The sequence below is a fragment of the Sus scrofa genome, chromosome 8 (assembly GCF_000003025.6).
Source record: "Sus scrofa isolate TJ Tabasco breed Duroc chromosome 8, Sscrofa11.1, whole genome shotgun sequence".
Lineage (NCBI taxonomy): Eukaryota > Metazoa > Chordata > Mammalia > Artiodactyla > Suidae > Sus > Sus scrofa.
The window spans coordinates 126,868,380-126,892,238 of record NC_010450.4 but is presented as its reverse complement, the minus strand read 5'-3'; the positions used below and the strand labels follow the sequence as shown (position 1 = coordinate 126,892,238).

Below are 23,859 nucleotides of genomic sequence, written 5' to 3'. Positions count from 1 at the left end.
AAAAATTTTTAAAAATGTAAAAACAATAAGTTCCTATCCCCCTCTCTTTCCAACCTTAGGATACCACTATTCTACCTTATGTCTCTATGATTTTGACCACTTTAAGTACTTAGTATAAATGAATTCATATAGTATTTGTCTAATTCATTAGCATAATATCTTCAAGGTTCATTCATGTTTTATATGTCAGTCTTTCCTTCTTAAGAATGAATATCATTCCATTGTATTTACTACATTTTGCTTATCCATTCATCCATCAACAAATACTTAAGTTGCTTGCATACTTCAGCTACTGAGAATAATGTCGCTATGAGCAGGGTGTACAAATGTTTCTTCAAGACATTTCTTTCAATTTTGGGGAGTATATATCAGAAGTAAGTTGCTGGATCACATGATAATTCTAGGTTTCAATTTTTGAGGACTGCCATGCTGTTTTTCAAAACAACCTATATCATTTTATATTCTTACCAGTGGTACTCACGGTTCCAGTTTCTCTGCATGCTTATAAATACTCGTTATTTTATGCTTTTTTAAATAGTAGTCATCTTAATTAGTGTGAAGTGTCACCTCCTTGTTGTTTGATTTGCATTTTCCTAATAAGTAATGTAGAGGATCTTTTCATGTACATATGGCCTTACATATCTTCTTTGGAGAAATGTCTATTCAAGTTATTTGCCCTTTTTTTGATCTGGTTGTTTTTTGTTGAAATCTAGGAGTTCTTCATATATTTGCATATTAATCAGTCATTAGAAACATTATGTACAAACATTTTCTCCTGAAGTGAATCAGACAGTATAGCAATGGATCATTTTTTTAGCCATTTTGCCTAATTCTGTCTTTTGATTGGAGAATTTATTTCATTTATATTTAAGGTACTTACTAATAAAGGGTGACTTCTGTCATTTTGCTATTTGTTTTTCATATGTCTTAGAGCTTTATTGTTTTTCATTTCCCAGATTACTATTTTCTCTCTTGCTTAATTTTTTTTTTCACAGTGAAACATTTAAGTTCCTTTCTCATTTCCATTTAAGTATATCCTATACCTATTTTCTTTGTAGTAACCATTGGGATTATATTTAACATCCTAAAGTTTTAATACTGATTTTAACTTGCATCAATTTAGATTCAGTACCATACATAAACTTATTTCCTCTACACCCACATCCTCAGCCTTTTCAGTTGTTGATGTCACAAAATTACATCTATATACACTATGCCCCCAACTATATTAATTAATTAATATATTAATTTCAAATTATGTGGAAAATAAAATGTGTAATTAGAAGCCAAAGTTACAATCAATAATACAAACTTTTAGATTGGTGATTTATTTAAATAAAAAATTAGTGTCATAAATCATGTAGAAATAAAAAATGGCGTTAAAAACTGTCATTACAATAATATAGATTTTTATAATTGCCTATGTTTTTACCTTTACTGCGATCTTTATTTTTTCATGTGGCTTTGAGTTAATGTCTAGTGTAATTTTATTTCAACTGTAGGATCCCCTTTCATATTTTTTGCAGAACAAATCTCATGTTGATGAATACACTCAAATTTATTTATCTGGTCATATCTTAATTTCTCCCTTAATTTCACCCACTACCTTCTGGCCTCTGAAAATTCAAATGAGAAGTTTTACTGATTATCTTATTGGGATCCCTTGTATATGATAAGTGCCCATTCTCTTAGAGCCCTCAAATTCTCTCTTTGTCTTTGTACAGTTTGATTATAATGTGTCTTCGTGTGGGTTTCTTTGAGTTCATTCTTCTTGGATGTTCATATACTAATCTTCGTGGGTATTTATATTCATAACTTTCATCAGTTTGGAAAATTGTCTGCCATTAGTTTTTCACATATTCTTTCTGATCCTTTCTTCTTCCAAGATACTCACAGGCCTCTAAACATTGCTTATCTTTCTTCAATCTCTCTGCTTTTGCTCTCTAGATTGAGTAATTTCCATTGTCCTATATTCAGGTTCACTAATTCTTTCTTCTTCCTGATTTTTGAATCCTTCTACTAAAATTTTGTTTCCATTATTGTAATTTTGAGTTCCAGATTTTCTTTGTGGTTTCTTTTTAGTTTTTTTTTTTTTTTACTTTCATTGTTATTACTATTTTGTTTATCCATTCTTTTTTTCTACATGTTTCTTCAGTTATTTGAGAGTTGTAAAATCTTTGCAAACAAAATTGCCACCCCACCTCTTCTGAAGAATAGTTTCTGTTTTGTTTTGTTTTCTTTTAGATGGGTCATGCTTTCTTGTTTCTTTGTATGCCTGGTAATTATTTTGTTGTTGCTGAAAACTGGACATTTCCATCTAATGATATAATTTTGAAAGTTAGATTCAGATTCTTCCCTTTCCTCTTGATTTGCTTATTAAAAAAAATTATTATTATCATTTTTGTTGTAGGCTGTCTCTGTGCAAGGATCAACCTGCAGTGTAATATAAGAAATATTTTTATATTGCAGTTTTCAGGACTTTTCTGAATCTGCATTTTTTTCTAGGGATGTTCAGTGATTTTTAATTTCCCTGTGTATGTAGTTGCTTTTGAATGCCCTAGTTGGTAATGTCTGGCCCCCAAATAGAGAAAAATTAAGTGGAGGTGCGAGGTAGGTAAAAGACTCCTGGCCTGTTTTTAACTCTCCTGGCAGACACCTCAGCCAGAGGGGGAGTGGCTGGCTGGCAGAAGTCTAGGGAAATGCAACAACAATGGCTGCCAGCCTCTTCTACACCTCTAAGATCAGAAGCAGCAGTCAGCCATCAGAGTAGAGATCCCTAATATTTGGAGAGCAGGGTCCTTTTTGCCCATGCTGACTCCCACAAGTTGTATGCTAGGTGCCCCTGCCTGTTATGTGGCTGAGCAGTAGGGGATGGATGAATGCTACTGTGCTATAGCCTGAAATTGAGATTAACTTCAGTTAAGACTCAGATTTCCTTTGGAAATTTCAATCCTTCAATTCTAGAGTTCCAAAATAGTTTTGGCAGATAAAGTCTAACCCTACAATTGCCTAAGTGGGGGAACATTTTCCTTATGCCTCCTTCTTCATCATCTGCCCAGAATTTCTGTAAATAGTGCCATTTTTATTATGAAAAATGCAGATTATTGACCTTTCAATATCTAGTACTCTTTAAAATTGTAAGTAGTTTTTATTAGAAGAACTTACTTGGAATGTTTATTCCTGAAACACCAAGTTTACATTAAAAATGCATAAACTATTCCAATGGGACATGATTATTCTAAAGATTAGCCTCCTATTATGTTTCACATGGAAAAGTCAGATTATTGGTTCATCAAGCAACAATTATTTTCTTTTCTCACATAGACTTTTGGAAAGTCTATGGAATGTTTTGGAAAACATATACAAAAGTCTGATATTTAGGTTATAATATTATCCATTTAAATGTGCTTTGAGTTTCTGGGTAACTTTATAAGAATTCCAAGTGAAATGTGATTCAAATGTCATTGGAGAACTGGGCTGAAAAAAAGGGCTTGTGTTGGAATGAAGAATCCCTTCATGAATGTGGCTTAGCACACACTGTGATTGAATGTCACATTCCAACATAAATGCCCTCCCCTGAAACGTCTGGAGGTAATCATTGAAGATCTGTCTGCATGTTTATGAGCTACCCTTCTCATGTTAAGTCATCTTTCATAATATGGTAAGGAAAACTGCAATATAAAAATATTTCTTATATTACAATATGCCTTCAAGTATTTAGGTAGAATCATTTTAATTATCTGAGCAGAGTTTTATTTTCCTTCGTTTTAACTTTCTATATGATATTGTAACTAATTCTGTCTGTGATCTCAGCAATATCCTCTTTGAACTTGCTTATCTGTCTTTAAAAGAAGAATGATGCTTGTCTGTAAATGAGATAATTATGATGGGTGAATTAGTAGTTAACAGAATAATGTAATTTGAACTTTGAGAACAAAATGCTAAGCAAGCCTAAGACATTGGGAGATAATGTACCAGTTATTTTCTATACCTGGTCACAATATGAATATTATAGACCTGGGTAAATTAGCCAAAGTCTTTAATATGTAAAGTCAATGCCTCTGGCATTGTCGTTCTATTAGGATCATTAGTCATTAAATTAGAAGAAAATTCTTTCTTAAAAAATGAAAGGCTAGGTAGAGATTCGTTCTGAACCCTGAATTTAAGAATATATCAAAGTGCATATGTTATTGGAACTTACTTCATATTATTCTAAAGTAACTGTGAAAATTGTCATTTAACATGTTTAGAAAATTTGCCTCAATGTAGTTTCTTATACATATTAGACAATTATTCCAAAAGCAAACCTAAAGTTTGATAAAAAAATATGTAAATTCTGGAACTAACCTAGTCTTTAAAAAGAATATTTTACTTCATTGGGTTAATTATTGTATCTACAAAAATATGCAAAAATATTATTTAAAAATATTTACAAATTAGGCTTACATGACAAAAATTTCCAAAACAAAAAGATTAAAACGTATCTGAGAGTTTTAACTTACATGTAAAATTTCATTTTGATAGTTATGAAAATAAAATATTACATCACTTGGTAATATAGAAATTTGTTATGATGAATACATTGTTATATATTAAGCTTACAGCTCTTTTAGGAGATTGCCTTGAAAGTTAGAGCTATAAATACTACCACAGTCATTACTAGCTTTAGGTCTAAGGAAAGTTACTTGCACTGAGCCTCATTTCCATCACTGGGTTTTCATCAAAATTAAATGATATAATGCCAGTGAAACACTTATTACAAGGCTTATTACTAATAAATGTTAATTCACTTCATTATTATTATTTTAATTATTATAAATGTGTAAAAACAGATCATATATAATTCAGAATAGTATTTTTTAATTGTCTTGACTTTGGTGTATTTCTAAGACGTCCTTTCCACTATTAGAGTTATTTTTTTAATTTACTTCCTTAGTCAGAGTCCTTGTGAATGGTTAGATATTGTGAACTGAGGAAAATATACTTCTGACAGCAAGGAAAAACACTTCTAAAATTTCTACTTCCTGCCTATGAAAAAATTAATGTGAAACATATTCAGAAAATTTCTGTTGAACAAGAGAGAGTGCTGAAAATATTTTTAATACAGAATTAATTCATGGGTGATAGCTCAATGTAATTAATATTATCTAGGCAGATTATATTATATATATTTATATCATATATATAGTCATATATACTCGCCCATGCATAAACACACACATACACACATGATGCCTTTATTTTGATAACCTCCCCACTGAAATAGTAATTAGCTTGTATCTTCAGGTGAAGATGCTAAATGATAAAGAATATGCTAAATTCACTTGGTCACAATTCTGCTAAATTTTACTATTGCTTGGTGGTATTGAACATATTCAACCTTTTTTCCTCTTGTGGAGGATGAAATAAAGGTGAAATCTGATTTTACAGTATTTATAATATCTTTATTACTTGCTCTCTTTTGAAATATGTGCTCATTTTCCATCTGCATTAGTGGGAATATCATGAGTAGATGCAAAATGTTATGGATCTCTTAATGCGGATTTGGGTACACACTGCAACTAATGTGTATACACAGTGCACTGTTAGAGTTAAATTTAAAAGCCTACTTGTCAATAGTAGCTTCTAAAACAGAATATGTGATGACTTATCAATTCTGAATAGCTTTGCAGAACTGTCCTCCTACTCTGACCAATAAATTGTCTTAGAGCAACGAGTTGTGCTTTTCTAATAAAATTTAAATTCCAGTGCTAAATTGCTTAAGCTTTTAAGGCAAAGCAGAATAAATTTTATATGAAAAGTCTTAGTTTTTTACAATAATTCTTCAGTTTTCAATACTGTATCGATATAATAAATGAATTTAACATGTTAATCACCAGCGCTAGTACTCATTATCAAATTTGTGTGTGTGTGTGAATTCACTAGTATTAATCACTATCAGATATATATAATAGTACCAGTAATCATCGTGAATTTATGAATAACATAATGTATTGTATATATAATATGTACATTCACATACATGGAGTAAATGCTTCCAAAAGGCTTTAAAAAAAGCATAATATGAAAGAAATAGTTCCAGACTTGAAACCAAAAAGAACTAAATTCCTTCTCTATCCCTTCTAACTTCTGGCTATGTAATTTTAGTTAAATTACTTAAATTTTCTTCACTACAATTTATGAAAAATGGAAAGATTTTATACCATCCTTAAAATTTCCTTCAGCTTTGAGTCTATGAGAGCCATAGTTTCTGTTTCTGTTATCATCTTATGAAGTCATCTTAATTCCGCTTTGGTCTGATTCAACATGTAATGGATTTCAACTGTCCTGTCAGCATATCATTTGTGAAGAAACAAAATGGCTTGGCATTGATTATCTCTATGTTGAGAAGAGGTTGATTGGATGGATGCATGAATTCATGGAAGGAAAGAGAATAAAAGAGAAAAGAAAATACACAGAGGGGCTAAAAGAATCAACTCTACTGTTTCACAGAAAATTAAAGATTTACTGCATATAGCACCTTTCAAAGTTTATTATTTTGAAGACTATGCATCATAAAGAACTTATACATTAAGTGAAGAGTTTGAACTTTGAGACTAAAAAAAGATCAGTTACTTTGATTTTATTTGCAACTCTGAAATCCGACCATAGTTTTTTTGGCAATTGTTTTGTCTGTCTTAGATATTAAGGTTTTAAGCAGAAATTGATAATGCAAAGATAATGTAGATGTGTTTAGATTTTCTTGTTTTCAATTTTTAAAATTATTTAGTTTAAAAAATATTTAGCATGTTAGTAATATGAAATGATATAAACAGATCTTCCACTAGTTTTATCAACTCTGTGTGTGGAAAAATTCCTTATTATCAACCCCTTGGATCAGGTGGACCCCAACTAAGTTGTTTCCTTGCCTGATACTGCTCAGGCCAATTAAACAAGACCAGTTCAACAAAGCAGAGTGGAACAGAGTCACAAACTTTGAGAAACTTCACAGTTACCAAAGAGGACAGGTGGGGGGAGAGAAAGATGGATGGGGGAGTTGGCATTGGCATATGCACACTGAGGTATCTGGAATGATTGGCCAGCAGGGACCTTCGGTATAGCACAGAGAACTCTACTCAATGTTCTGTGATAATCTGTATGGGAAAGAGTCTGAAAGAGAATGGACATGTGTATACGTATAACTGAATCACTTTGTTGTACAGCAGAAACTATCACATTGTAAATCAATTACACTTCAGTAAAATTTTGTACAGCAGAAGTGATCACATTGTAAATCAATTATATATATTTCAATAATTTTTTTAAAAAAATGAAAAAGAAAAAGGATGGGTAATGGAGAACCCTAAGACACCTTCTTCCTGGGCATTTATGTTGGCATGTGACATTCAATCACAGTGTGAGTGAAACCAAATTCATGAAGGGATTCTTCATTCTAACCCAAGTCCTTTTTTTTTGGCTCAGTTCTCCAATGACATTTGAATTCACATTTCATTTGGAATTCATGTAAAGTTACCTAGAAACTGGGGGAGGAGGAGTGGGAAACTTTTAAGGTTTAAGAGTGCGTATGCCTCAGAATTCAGGGAAAGAGGCAAAGGGTTCCAGAGATGCCAGGCATGTGTAGTCCTTTAGGCTCTTTTGCACAAGGCTTTGTGTGCCCACCAAAGTGCAAGCCCTCCCCTTGGGCAGAGATCCTAGCATGGTAATGAAGCAAAGACCACTTTCAGACACACTGAATCTCATCTGCACAGGTTCTGCCCTCGTAGTCAGGCTGGAACTGGTTCAGGGCAGTGGACTGATGCCATGCCATTTTGGACCTTTCTGCTCAGCCTGGTGCTGCTTGTGTGGCCATCTGCCTTAGTTTCCATTAAGCAAGCACAGCTGTGGGCATAAACTAATGCATTGTGGTGTGGAAAAAAATAAAATAGGTTAATAACCTCTGTACAGGTAAGGGACTCTTCTCATGACATTTCAAGACCTGTATCAAAACCTTTCTCAATATTTTAGAGGAAATTCTGACAGATGACATTTTCTTTCCTCCACTACCTTCCCAGTCAAACAGTGTTTCCTCTACTTGCCTCTTATAGGTATAAGATAAAAAAAATAACTTAAATGTTCAAACTAAAAATAAAAGTATATGATTAATACCTGGCTAAATAATTTGGATCTTTTGGAGTCATGATAATACCTGTGATAATAAATTCATTTATAGGTATACTTGTAATTCTACTTTTCTTATAATATAGAATTAGTTGTAACTTACATTTTTATGCCTATATTTGAATTTGAATTTAGATATCTATTTTATGAGATTATGACTAAATAAGGAAAGTTTAAACTATTACTGGTTCTTGAGTATCTAATATATTCAGGCTCCACTAGAGACATTTTGACAATAGTTCTATTTCCCAAGATATTATATTTTACTAAGGGAAAAAGGCATACATCCATGTTGGAGATAAAGTCATGAATAAAGACATGAAGGTAAAAAATGTAAAATGTTTTTGAGATTTATGAATGCTCAGGTTGGTTAGTTAATATAACTTTTATTTAACAGGCATATTTGCAAATGTGAATTTGTATAAAATTATTCTATTAACTTGTATATACGACTCTTTACAAAAATTAAAAAATTAAGACCTCGACAAAATTTTAGTACTACTTATAAACTATAATCTTTCCTTTAGATATAAGAAGACAAGCATGATATATTTTACATTGAAAAACTTGTATGTAGGAGTTCCCATTGTAGCTTAGTGGTTTAAGAACTTGCATAGTGTCTTGAGAATGTGGGTTCAATCCCTAGCCTTGCACAGTGGATTAAGAATCAAGTTGCTACTAGCTGCACAATAGTTTGCAGATGTGGCTTGGATCTGGTGTTGCTGTGGTTTGGTAAAGGCTAGCAGCTGCTGCTCTGATTCAATTCCTAGCCCTGGAATTTCCATATGCCGCAAGTGCAGCTGTAAAAAGCAAAAAAATATTGTATGTAGACTTACCTGAACTTGTCACTCACTTTATGTAAGAATAAGTAGAGCCTTTTTCCCCCCATCCTTGGAAGGAGCAGATCATCAGTTCCTAATAATGGAAATGGCTAGTTACAAATTGGTATAGCAGGAATATTTAAGAGGTTTCCTATTCTGCCTGTTACTTGGTTATTCTTCTCTCCAGTTTGGCCAAAGTAAAATGTAAATAGAGTATAATCTGTTCAAACACTGTGGGAGGGGTGTGTCTGTGTGTGTGTGTGTGTGTGACCCTGTGTATAAGTCGTAGAAGAATGATTTCATCTTGACAGTAAATTTGATCTGCTTTTCACCTCCAGGGTATAAAATTATAATTGATGGTTAAAATATGCTAATAAAAATAGCTAGAGAAGAAAGAAATAGGTTCCATGTCAACATGTTAGCTATATGGTTAAAAATGTGCATTTGAGAAACTTAAGTTTATAAAACTAAATCTAGGATATTTGGTGTTAGATTAGATTGGTCATACAGGTCTGTAGTAATTAATACAATGGATAAGGAAACGGCATGGCTCTAGTATTGGAAGCACACAGTGTAAGAAAGGGCTTTCTTTCCTGAGATTCTCTATGTGGAACTTACCAGATTGTTTTCAGAATATTTGTACTTGATACAAAATGCTGCATTTCTTTTCTGATAAAAATCCAAATTTGAGATGAAATTTCGTAGCTGAAGAAAAAAGTAAATAAATAACTGGATTTGAAATGTTGGCTAGGATTTCCTTGTCTTTGGTTATGCTGTGTGCAGTAAGATGAACTGTTTCTTTTGTGTACTTCCTTGCTATTTGCAGAAAGATGAACTGCTTCTTTTGTGCATTTCCTTTCAGTATGTCTTAATTCAGCTTGGAATTGACTAATCTGCTATCATTTTGGCAGGTTTCTGCCATTTATTAAGCTGGGTTTAATGTTTTAAGCAATTTTAAGTGTTCTGTCAGGTAAGAATAAAATGCTTCCATTAAAAATGTATTACCAATACTCAGTAGAAGTCAATAATATCACCTCCTATAAAATAAGGTTGATTAGAAACTCTTCTTTTAAAAGACCCATTCAGAATCCATGACAAGCTGAAGCATCTCTAGATAAACATGCATCACTTCTTTGTGAATAGACATTTAGATTATCTGGTTTAAAATGGATTGGTTATTTCAGCTCCAATTTTAGCACATTTATATCATACTTCCTAACAAACTACTGAAGGAATTTGTATATCCCAGTCTGATACTATTAAATTTCAATGCGATGATTAATCTAGAGTCTCATAAATATAAATCGCAAATTAAAATATCTTCATGAATGTAGACTAAAATTAGCAAGATAAATCTAAAATTTATTGCCTAAGTATTTTCATAAAAACTTAGTTTGTAAAGTATCTTTCTATCAGAAGCGAAAGGACAGTTCAAAAATTAATGTCTATTATATACAATGATTACATATTAACATACTAATATTCTGGCTAATAGCTATATAATAGTGTAAGTAAAAATAATTTATATATCAATTTTTTAAAAAATCATTCACCCTTTTCTTATGTTCCTAGCCATGACAACTGTTCAAAATAGATAGTAAGTGAAAAGAAAAGGTTCAAAGAGGCTGGTCAAAGTGGCCAGTGAATCCATGCAAACATAGAAGAACAGTCATAAGAGAAAGCCATGTTGACACAGTAAGCCTATTAGACATTCTGCCTTTTCTAGCCAGAATTCATCATTGCTTTCCCACGGTGAAGCCACTTATGGCGGAGAGGTCAAAAGGAACCAGAAAAGGACATAGGTTCACCCTTGCTTTATCATGTATTGACTCTAAAAATGCATGTTTCATATTGTGATCTGTCTTCCACTAGAAGACTTGGGGCTTCAGCTACAGAAGTATTAAATCGACAAAATTGATTGATATAAAGTGTGTATGCTTCTGTTATACATATGTGTGTGCTTGTGTGTATGAGTAAACATATATATGTATATTTGTCTTTGCATATATAGTGTTTATCTTTTCATATATGTGTGTATAATACCTGTATTGTACTTATATATATAGTAGTCATTTTTATATATGCAGAATTTTACTTTTAACACACTAACAAATACCCAATATATTTGGAGATAAATATATAATTATAAATATATGTGTGTATTCCTCAAGTTATGAATTCCAAAAGATGTTATGATATGAGACATTCAATGTATTAACTGCTTTGTCTTGTGAAGGCTTTTTGTACTTACTACAATGTGTTCCCAGTGCTCTCCCAGCAAAAACACTTTGATGTACTATTCATCATTTCCATTTGGAAGAGGTAACTACATTCCTGCTTAGCTGTCACACTGCTTGCAGTACAGTGTGTTTTAGTAATAAATAAAGTGCATGCTTTAAGTGAAAGTATGTATTTTTCAGTACATAAGTCTCTTTGGCATATTTCCAGAGGGCCCGACAGAATATTTATGTTATTGTTTAATGGTCACATTCACTTCTTTCTAGGAGCAATTTTTGATGAATCTGCCAAAAAGGATGATGAGGTGTTTCGCACAGCAGTTGGCGACCTCAACCAGAATGAGGAGATCTTACAGACTGAGAAAATCACATTTTCGGTGACGTTTGTTGATGGCAACAACCCTTTTCAAGCAGTTCAAGAAGGTAAGATCCATCAGCACTCCACATTTTTATTTTTGGTTCAATTCAAATGGCAATGAAATTCCATTTTTAAAAAAGCTATTAAACATGGACATCATTTTTGTATATTTGCTGAATTGCTTTTCTTTTAGAGTGTCGTTTGATAGATTTTAATCCTATATTCCACTTCTGAAAGGATTGAGTGTGGAAGTTCCTGTTTTAATTAAAATATAATATGAAAATTATCATAAAGACCTAACAATATAAACTTTACAATGTTTTATGACTTCAGTGTGAAGAAAGTTTCTTTAAAATTATAGTTTCTTTCTGAAATTTTACTTTTGTCTTCTTTGAGATAACTGCCACCTTGAGTGTTTTTATAATGGGAGGTGATATTTCAAGGTATTCATGACAAATATATTGCTAGAAGGAAAACTTTTAGACCCTACATAGAAATCAAAGATTTTGTGCTGGGATCCTAATATACTGAAGTGAACTATACGTTTTTTACTCTGGCAATATACCAAATGTTAAAGTGCATTTCTCTGTTTTCCCTGTATGAGTGAATTAAATTTTTCATAGGTACAAAGTCATATAAATACAAATTATTTTTATTATATTGTAATCATTATTTTTATGAATGAATATTTTGATTGAAAGATCTTACACTAATAACTTTCTAGTTTTGATGCTATAATCCTAATGAAGTATTTAGCCTTTTGATTGGCAAAGTAATATTGCTCACAAAAGTGTTCTTAATCTGTTTGGGATTTTACTATGATAATATATTTATACTAAAGACACTAATACAAAACCATTTTAGTCAAATGGAGCATTTCTTTCATTCAAAACTTAAAGAGGATTTGGCAGGAAAAAGATGGACAAGATTTAAATGTAGTATAGTTTGTCAGGAAACTTTTTAAAAATGTCTTGGAGGGGTAAGGAGCATAAGTGTTTTTAATCTCTATATCATTCAGATATGTAGGATTAAAAATTATATACACATTCCTTTATTGGAATACATTTTTGATCAGTGGCAATGGCTACTGTCAAAGCTTCCTTATGCTTATTTTTGTCAGTAAGAGAATGGATAGAATGATTAGTGGTCTAATGAATTTTCTTCTCATTAGTTTGATGGAGTGAAAAGTATTAATGAAATGAACATAAATGTTTTAAGTAAAGGCTGCTTTTGCAATAAAATAGGTTGTTTACAATAATATGATGGAATTTTAATTTTAATAAGTAAGCATTAAGTTTAAAAGTCAGATTAAATAAGCATCTAGTTATTTACATCTTAATTCAGAATTATCCTGGGAATTTGCAACTTTACATCATGGCTATATTGATAAATTTTCTATGGAAACATTTAAAATCTGTCTAAATTAATATTAGTGCTCATAAAGAAGTAACAAAGTAGAAATTGAGGAAAATACCCAATAATGTAAAGAAATATATGCACTAAGAAGAATATGTTGTTCTCATAGTTTTAGTGACTGAAATGAGAGCAGGAAAAAAAATAGGACAGATTTATTTTTGTGATTATCTACTGATTAAGTACATATAAGTAATTGCACATTAACTTTGAAGATGTGCTAAACTATCCATGCCTTTAAAAAATCCACTTTGACTGAAAAAATGTGGAGATGAAAAAAAAAATGTGGAAATGAAAAAAAATAAATGGGTAGAAGAGAATTACAAAGACTGAATAAATATGTTCCTTATACCTTTTTTAGAGACTGCAATTTGAAAATCAAAGACAATTTTTAAAATACCACCATTAATCTATTTACATATTGCTTTGTATGACAATTCTGCTGCCAACTAAATTCTAGAAACAAAAATTTTTGTCAAAAGAACTATTGTGATTTGAAAGAATTCATGGCATTGAAAGCAAATTGAGAGAGGAATTACTTTTTAAATTTCCAAGATAGAGACCACTAGATATTTATCAAGAATGAATAAAGAGCTTGACAGTTTGCCTGATGGGTTTTGATATTTATAGAATCTGGACCAGTTATTTTGATGGTCTGCTCTGGATAATGAACCTGAAGTAAGTTCTAGGAAGTTTGGGAACTAATCTGTTTTCCCATTCAATATCAAGAAAGATCTCAGCTAAATTTAAAAGCCAAAAGTCATTCTTTCTAGAGCTCTTATTGCAGTTGATTGGTTTGAGGAAATAAAGGGAAATATTTAACTGTAAGAGAACAAGATAATATTCAGGGTTATTTTCTTAAATGTTTTGAGGATGTAATTTAGGAGAAAACTTCAATTGTACCATCAAAGATATCCAGATTTTCTATTATCACATCTCTGCTGCAATACCACTAAAATTTCTAATACAGAAGGTCTTAAATCAGCTTATTTGTTTATTACATTCTGAAGATGGACACAAGATTCAATAATATCATTATTAATGATTGTTTATATATTAGCACTCCTGATGAACATCTAAAGATTGATGATTTTGAGTTCTCTCTCTTTTTGTTTTTGCTTTTTTAAAATTTCTTTATTTGATTTTGAAAGTCTGATCCTTGAACGAATGGTATCATCAGAGCATATAGATGTTTTTATGATAATAATGAATTATAACAGGGATCTATCAATAGATAAATGGAATCTAATAATCAAAATTCTAAGTTTATTTTATTGTTGAAACTTCTTCCAACCTGTCAGATTTAAGACATGATTTATTTTGAAATTTAAAATTTTGTTTACCTTATTTTCTACTGTCAACACTTAATAAAAGAGATGGCTTTAATTATAAATAGACTATTTAAACCATACACAGTAACAAAGAGTATTGGTAGTATTAAAATGCTCCTTTGTAGCTTTGGTTGTGGTAAATTTTGCGTAGAAATCAATAATTATTTTTAAGGTGAGTTTCTAGAAGAAGATATTTTAATTATAATACAGGATCAATGTTCTATTCTCTAGGGATCAATGCCTATTTGATCATCGTTATCACTATCCTGTAACATTTATCTCTGCAGTTTTAGATAAATGAACAGTAGAAAAAAGTCTATTCTTGTTTCCACAAAAGTAATCTGGAAATAAACTACATACCTATTTTCAGATAATTCTTTTTCCTTTCTTTAGACTATTTTTTAATAAGCCATGTCTAACTTTTGTTTGTTGAGTCATGGGATGCTAACTAAGGTCATGGGATGCTAACTCTACTAAGGTTAAAGAATTTTTCATACCTTAACTCAGGAGTTTTTTCGTTTTTGTTTTATTTTGTTTTGCTGGGGGAAGGGCACTTTTATCTTAAGGAGATATACAAAAGAAAAAAAATGCATTGAAAAGTCACAGAATTATAGTAGTACAAAATTATATAAATCTCATTGAATGTTTTAGTTTATGGATGAACTAAGACCACAATGATTAAGTAATTCTCCTATACACATCCAGTGTGTAGAAAAGAAAGAACTAAACCAAGTCCTCTAGACCACAATTCTATATTTTCCTTGCTACATCTGCTAACCATATATGTATTTATGAGAAAAAATTACATAATGTATTCTAGGATTTCAGAAAGTATTGTGGGGAATGAAAAATAGTAGCAGATATATATGCTTTGATAGGTACCGTTTGTGTTTGTGAATTCCAGATAGTATGGATTGGTAGAAAAATACCAACCTAGTTCATCAACACTAGTTGCCTTGTATATTCAGTCCACTATGTTCATTCATCCTTGATTTTCCTCATCTGTAGATAATGAAGAAATAAGAACATAAATGATATATTTTTAAGGTTGGTTTCATCTCTACAGATGAGATGTTCCTTAAGCCTTTAGAACAAATTTCCAGATTTAGATTCTTAAAGATTATAGAAATTGTAATTATTCAGTTTCTGTTTAGAGAAGGCTTCACATTGCTGAAATCGCCTCCTAGTTTTTTCTGTGACTGACTCCAAAATTGATCAAAATGATATATGGTAGCTGAGTTTTGTTCTGCTACCTCATCCAACTTATTAACTGAAATCCAAAAAAATCACTACTGTCACCAGAATCCAGAATAGGCCTTTTGTAGGTTCAGTTGACCTGGATCAAAACAGCTGTTGCTATATTTCTCTCCTTACTTCTCTTTTATAGATTGTTTCCTTTGTGGGACCTATTTATGGATATAACACACATATACAAATGGCTGGTGTGAAAGACACTTCTGTCTCTGCTGAAAGCCATAGCATTGGTTTATATTGTTAGCTCTTAGCTGAGACCAGTACCACTATGGTCCATGAAAGGTGGAGATTTACAAAACAAGGTCGGAAAATGTAAGGAGAATGCATTTGTAAAAAAATGTTCTCTCTGGAAGGTGAATGGAAAAATATGAATGCATGTATAATTCTTGCATAAGTCAGATGTATTAGGAATGATGTAGAGCACCATGCATTGATATAAAATAGTAAGATTCAGTTAAAACATTTTGAAATAATTAATTGCTATTATTAGAAAAAAATACCTAAAAATGACAATGAAAAGAGTATAAAGGCAGAATTATACTGTAGAGTCACAAATGATTCTATTTGAAAGAAAAAGGAGTAACTATCGTAATTACTCTCTTTTTTTGCTTTATTAAAAGACATTATACTGGGTTACTTTGCTGCACAGCAGAAATTGGCAGAACATTACAAATCAACTATAATAAAAATAAATTTGAAAAAAAATTATAAACAATTTAGTTATAAAAGCTATTTTTAACACAAAAAGCATTCGTGATTAAGACTGCTCATCTTCCAAGTTGCAGCCCGGTCCACCTTTAACTTACTCCTTTATACATTAGGGCATGAATATTGCTTGCTCCCATATTGTCTTGTAAAAATAGACATCTCACTTTAAAATAATGACTATTTCATTTGGATTCATCTCATATCTCTTCCGTAATAAAATTATTTTAAATGTAAAACAATGAGATTGCTTTTCATTTATATTTTATAAAATGTCTCATTTCTTTATAGTTATATAAATACTTATATAAATATATATAATATACATATTTATATATATATATAAATACAAATATCCATATCAGGTATATAAAAGGGGTAACAGAAGAGTAGCAGAGCCAAAAATAATATAAGAAAATCTAACTAGGAAAAAGCACTTCTCCAAAACACATCACAATTCATTATGAATATTTCTGGTGCCATAGGCTAAATCTGAGGAGTCTGGTTCAAAGAGGATGCAAATGTAAAAGAATGATTTATGTGGCTGTACTATTTGATGCTTTATTCCAGGGTTTAGTCTCATGATTTATATTCCTCTCTGCTTTAATAGCACATTTTTACTGTGATAAAAAAAATCTGCTAATTCCAAAATTCTTTGATTGGATGCTGCAACTTTCCTAGCATAGCATTACAGTGTATAATACCTCATCAGCTTGTATTTCCTAGACCAATTTTGATAACTCCAATTTCAGCTTTTTTTTTTTTTTTAAATTGCCTGACAACTTGGGAATTAGTGGCTCCAGGAACCAAGAAACCAAACCTGAACATCATGTAGTTATAATTCTTCTCATTCCGTCATTTGTTCTTTTTTTTTTTTTTTCATTTCTTCTTGCCTTTCCACATCAAGGCCAGGGATGTCTGTTGTCTCTGGGGGTAATACTGTGTGTGCCTCGTGCCTAACTGTATGTGTGAAAGAGTTGATGAAATAGTGATGTAGCTGACCAGCCATCTCCATGCACACACAGCAGGGGACACCAGATGTACACTGGTGGTTGTCTGGACCATCCGCTCACCTCTGTAAGTCATGGATGTTTAGGGGGATCCATCCCCATCAATCCCGTGCCACGCTCTGGATCATTTTTCCTCCCTACCTCCACTTTCTAAAGACTCGCCCATAAAGTCTATAATCAGAATCTGCCTATTGTGTGATCATTAGTACTTATCATCATTGCATTAAAATGTAAGGAATTCTGTATTTGTTAGGGACAACACAGACATGCAATCTTTTCAATATCTCATACTACCCCTTCCATTAAAGAATCGCCCGTCAAGAAGGATGAAAATTGTGTGTATTTGGAATCTAATTTTGAGAGTACTTAGTCAATTCAATCTATCCAAATACTTATTAAAAGCCTGCTACTGTTCTGAGATTGGGCCGTTTACAGTGGGAGACAAGAAAGGAGAGGACAGAATGTCTGACTGCAGGAAGCTTAAAAATGTATCTGAGGTGGGCTGTGGATTTTTAGAACATAGACATTATGTTGTTGCCTTCTAACTATAACTTGGGTTTTTAATTTTGTTAATAGTGGAAAGAAACACAATGTTCTAGATTTTTAAAACATTTGCTTTTCAGAAAAAAGGGAATTTATTTTTTTAAGAAATCCATTATTTTTAATATAATGACAATGAAGATACACATTGCACAGCTTAATTTTTTTCTGTGATTCATCGTTGTACTCCTGTATGGGTAAGCTTTTCCCTCATCTCATTCAATACCATACTTTTAAAGTAACGAGTCTCTATTGCTATGAATAGATGGAAATTCTGATGTTTATAGACCTTTATATCATAATTTTATAGCCTTTCTGCTTCTAGGCCTTTTACCTCACTATCTACAGTTGTGTACTGTTAGGTAAGTTACCCCATAAAATATATATTTTAACAATGTGTGCTACTCTGGATCTTATTTTATTTAGAATCTTGAGCAGCTTTCTAGGAAAGCTGTGTTCAACGAAGTAAGGATGTATTCTGTTGCTGCTTAAGTGTTCTTTTTTCCTAGTAAATATTTTCCTCATAATAACAGTACACCACTTTATTTTATTCTCTCTCTACCTCTCTGGATAGCATGCGTGATTACAGCAGCATAATTTAGTTTTTAATCTGTCTTTTGTGATGACGACTTGGTAAAAGAATCATCTCTATGTTGTAAAGTGGCTCTGAATAAATGGTTTATTAGATTTAAAACTACACTTACTTATACTCTGTAGGTGTAATGAGAGTCCATTGTGTAGTCATAAAAATAGCTTAATTTCCACAAACCAAAGATGGCTTATCTATATTCAGAAGTTAAAAATTATTGGCAATATCATTAATATCCAACTTACACATGATCTAGCCTAATTGCTTAATTTGGGAACAACAACAAAAAAATAACCTGAATTTTTATTTTAGCATTTGATAACTTACTTTTGCCATGTCCTTGGTGAGTGTTGTTAGATTTATGGGCATCACATGATACTTTGTATTTCAGTGCTCATATGATATTTTGTTGAATTACTGTGTAATTTTCAAAAGACTTATCGAAACACTTGCTTTTAGAAGGAAGGCACTTGCTTTTCAGAACCACTGTGAAAAACATTTTTAAAAATTTAAAAATAAATAAATATAAGGAGTTCCCATTGTGGCCCAGTGGGTTAAGGGCCTGGTATTCCTCTTGCTGTGGCGTAAGCTGTAGCTGCAGCTCTTATTCGACCCCCTATCCCAGGAACTTCTATATATGCCACAGGTGTGGCTGCAAGAAGAAAAAAATAATAGATAAAAGCCAATGTGCAATAAGAAGTTGCATATTCTGGGAAAAAGGAAATAATCAGCAAGTACTTCTCGGGTGCCTCTCAGCATTTAGCCTTGAGCCAGTTACCCTGCACCAGGCTGTGCTCTCCTTCACAGCCCTCGTTAGCCTGACTTTTATTAGCAAGTGTTAGATTCTGACTGCATGTGCTTCTCCTTTTGCTCTCCCATTATAGTGCTCTTTTTTAAACTCCCCATTCATCTCCTTTTTAATACTTGATTCTTCATAATGTACAGTGTTCACTCATGATATCTACATTTGATTCACTACGTGTCTTAAATTGACGCTATTTTTATTACTTGAGAAAAAATATGGCAGTTAAATGCATGAGTCGTGGAATTAGGTAAGTCTCCCGTAATATGCTGCTTTCTCCTTTACTGTGTGGGACCTTGAACACATCTATTGTCTCTGAGACTCAGTTCATTCATTTATAAAATGGGGATAAATACGTACTTCATAGGGCTACTATGGTTATGGTTTGTGAGTTCCTTTACTAAGCTAAATTGTGATGACTCAGCACCACTGCATGTGTCCATTGGTAAATTTTTGTTCCTCTCTGACCTTACCTTCCCAAATGTCCTTTACCACATGTATTAGTAGTTCCTATGGATACCATTGATAGTATTAAGCTTAATAACTACCTAATCAGTGTCCTTTTTTTCTCTTTTTCTTTTTTTACCCACATGAGTTGTCCCTTTCAAGATCCTGAATGCTGAAGTTGTAAAAATGTTATATACATTAAATGCTTCTGCTTTTTTTTTTTTTTCTGTCTTCCTGGGCTAGTTCTGCTAGTCAGCACAGAAGATGAGAATTATATTTGTGTGTAATTTATTTGGCAAATAGTAGTGATGTTGCAACATGTGTACTTAGGGCTGAGAGGATTTAAAATACCTTGTTACCATTTCTGGGAAGTACAGAAAGCCTGTGGGGACCAAATTAAAGCTTTCTGATGATTTGTGTAGGCTTAATACAATCAGTGAGGTAAATAAGGCAGTGAGTCATAACTAAATAGAATTCAGTTGTAGAGAGGCATAATGTTGTAGAAAAGCGATCTATGTGAAGGTCAAATACAGAAATGAATTCAAGGAAAGCTTCATACTTTGAGAGATGCATCATCTCTGGTATTTTGAGTTTATTTCTGACATGATTGTTTAAAGGTTATCTTTCTATGTTCTGTACTGTTTTATTCCAGTATGAGCAAATATTAACTCTGAAAAGTTGATCATTGGTTTCTTTGAATTTCCAGTATTTTCTTCAATATCATGTCATTTTCTCAGGAATTCATGTCTCATTTCAAGACATATTTGCTTTTTGGTCCTAGATAGACTAATATAACATGATAGTAAGTAAGAATGGCTAAGTTCATTACTAAAACTATGTTTTCAAATATCAAAAAGCCTTAAAAATATTGAAAAAACATAGAATGTCTTTTATATATGAGGCATATGTTTCAAAGTAAAAAATAAATAAGTTTTCTCAGAATATATTTCTGGAGAAAAACTTCTACAAATAAACTTCAGTTATGATACTTCTATAGAAAATGTTTTTGAATAGAATGACTTTGAATAATCAGTGATAATTTTGTACTTTTGAATTTACTCTTGTATGAAATCAAACAGAATATGTTGTGATGGTTCTCAGTGCTTATTCATAGTATTAAAACTGAACAAGATGTAGATAGCTCTGATGATAGAAATTTGCTAGGGGATAAAAAAAAGTGACATTCTTATTGGGTGAATAGAAAGAAATTGACATGTCAGCTGCATTCTGCCTGCTCCCAAATTCTGATCTTATTCTGTTTTATTAATTTGTCAATAATCTTTTGTTTGAAATTATTGAGTTCATCTTTTCATTATTTTTAATTTCTTAGTATTTTTGCCCAGTTTAAAGGGATTTTATCTCTATATTATCTCGTATATATACATTTATATATGCACACCCATAAAAATGCATATGTTTGGAGTTCCCGTCGTGGTGCAGTGGTTAATGAATCCGCCTAGGAACCATGAGGTTGCTGGTTCGATCCCTGCCCTTGCTTAGTGGGTTAACCATCCAGCATTGCCGTGAGCTGTGGTGTAGGTCACAGACGCGGCTCATATCCCACGTTGCTGTGGCTCTGGCGTAGGCTGGCAGCTACAGCTCCGACTGGACCCTAGCCTGGGAAGCTCCATGTGCCGTGGGAGCAGCCCAAGAAATGGCAAAAATACAAAAAAAAAAAGCATATGTTTATATTAAACTATATATTAGACTATAGCTGTATTATATACCATATATGCCACGTGTATATAATATATATCATATATTTATATCTTTTATATCCACATCTATCTCCATCTATCTACCTACCTACATATCTGCATATAAATCTTCCTATCTATCTATCTATCTATCTATCTATCTATCTATCTATCTATCAAAATAAGTTCACCAAGCACTTCTTTCTTTGGTGATTTTTCCTATTTGGATTCATACTTTTCGAGTGTCTGTAACCCCTCCGCCCCATTACTATATCTGTTACAAGGGAACAAGGCAAGTTTTCTGCCTAACCACCATTCATTACACAAAATTTATTCCAGGGCTCCATGAAAGCACAGAACGAATCACCAGTTTATACTCGCTTTCTTTGGAAATTGCTTAAAGCTTAACTATGAGAAGGGGAGACCATTTGAAGAAAACTACGAATCACCTAGAAAAATTTATTGTTCTTTGAAAAATAAAAATTATAATTGTACATTTATTTCTAAGATACTTGTAATGCACTGACTCTACACTGTCCTAGGATATTATATAGATGAATGAGATTGAATTTACCTTAAGCACTCAAGGAATTTATAATGTAGTAGGAGAGCTATATAAAAGGAGGTAAAGAAGCAAATAAATACTGTTTTTTTTTTTTAAAGAGTGACATAAAGCGAAATAAATCCTATGATAAAAATAACATAGTTGAGTATGTGTGCAATTTAAGACTGTGGATTTATTTTTGATGGGGTGATTATGAAAAAATACAAAAAGGAACGTTTATACCAAGATTTGAAGTTGCAAAGTAGCCAGCCACGCAAAGATAGGAGGAACTAACATTGTGGGCAGTTGTATTTGGAGAAAACCACTTAAGGGTCAGGGCTTGCTCTCTGTGTTTGAGGGATTAGATTATCTTCTGAATACTCAAAATTTTATTCTGTTGCTTTGCAAATATTTATTTTTATCATTGAGTCAGTATTTGCTGGGTAGCAATAGTATTCTGAGTGTGTTACCCAAATATGCTTCGGTTGTTCCCATTGGAAATGGAATATGTTCAAAAGGAAATTCTGATTGTCCTCTGGGTCTCACTGACATTAGGGCAAGGGGATCTCATTCTTGAACCCCTTTGGGGTTTAAAATTCCCTCTCCATAACTCTGATTTTGAATATAGGTATGGAGACATTGCTTTTCATTCAAGTGTTCTTCCTAGGAAATAGCAATGAAATGAAACATGGAAGAAGGAAGAATTTACTGAGTTTTCTTGGTCTTTAAATACAGAGTAATGCACAGAGATATATTAATATCTAAATATCTTTTATAGCTTATATGTTTGCTGTACACTCTTGACAAAAGAGCGTCACTTGAAAAGCCAAAGAATGAGAAATGACATTTATTTATATATTACTATAACTCATGGCCTATTAAAAGTGAATCTTTTCTTTTTTTGCACCTAATCTTTATACTGTCTTATAAGCTATAAGGTAGTTACTGTTCTTCCTAGCTTTTTACAGATGAGGAGAATGAGGTACAGCTAAATTAGCTAACTTGTCACATCTGAAACTTTAAAATAATTCCTGGAAAACTCTGGTTTCTGTTTAAGAATGCTAATTGAGGTCCCAGCCGTACCTCCATGAGGGGAGGAGAATGCCTTCAAGGTATTTATTTTCCCGTCTCCTGTGTGAGGTCATCTTGGGCTGCATGATTATCTCAAACAAAAGCCTTGCTTTTCTAAAGGCAGCCTGCTCTTTATCACTCTTTAGAACTCCACAAATTCTTCTTTTGGGCCTAGGGCTAGTTACCACCTCACTGTCACTATCTCTGAATTCTTGTACTATCTGTCATTTTTCTACTACATCCCACCCATACTTGTAAAATTCATATGTTTGAAAAAAAAATCCTTCTCGAATTATTCTACTCTAAATGTTTGCCATTGCTTCCTATTGGGATTTTAACTGGTATCATTATAAACTACTACCTGTACCTGCCTATGTGAAAAAACTCATCTTAGCTCACTCTATTAGACTTGTTCAGTCTAATCAGGAAGTGTTATATGTGGTTGTATTATTCAGACTAATGCATGCATATCATACTACAAAACTTAGAAAGACTGTCTCACACGGACCTTTAAGTTCTGTCTTTTACAGGATGAAACCCTCATGTTCATTGTATTTTAACGGTGCAGCAAAGGCTGACTTGATGTTAGAGATGTCGAGAGGCTGCCTGCCTCCTGAAAGTCACGTGGTCTGACCAGAAATGGAGCTGATCTCCAAATGGCCACCCCATGGCATAGTTGGGTGACGACTATGAAATAAAACATGATTCTTTTTACTTAAAATATGACAAATGGAATGAAGTTGATGAAAACAAATGTTCCAGTTATATATTTTACACATCTCTTTTTGAAAATCTTGTACTTTAAGGACGTCGATGAATTGGTTCCCAAATTCTTGAATATTTTTCTCCATTTCTATGGGGATAATTTCCTTATATCTTTCTT

General features: G+C 32.3%; 1 protein-coding gene across 1 annotated transcript in view; it reads left to right on the top strand.

The window, feature by feature from the left end:
- The window catches only part of GRID2 (glutamate ionotropic receptor delta type subunit 2), a 1,309,423-nt gene that overhangs the window by 238,379 nt on the left and 1,047,185 nt on the right, over positions 1 to 23,859 (top strand). Inside the window, 1 exon segment of the mRNA XM_021100736.1 lies at positions 11,483 to 11,638. Coding sequence (XP_020956395.1) covers positions 11,483 to 11,638 — 156 coding nt within the window.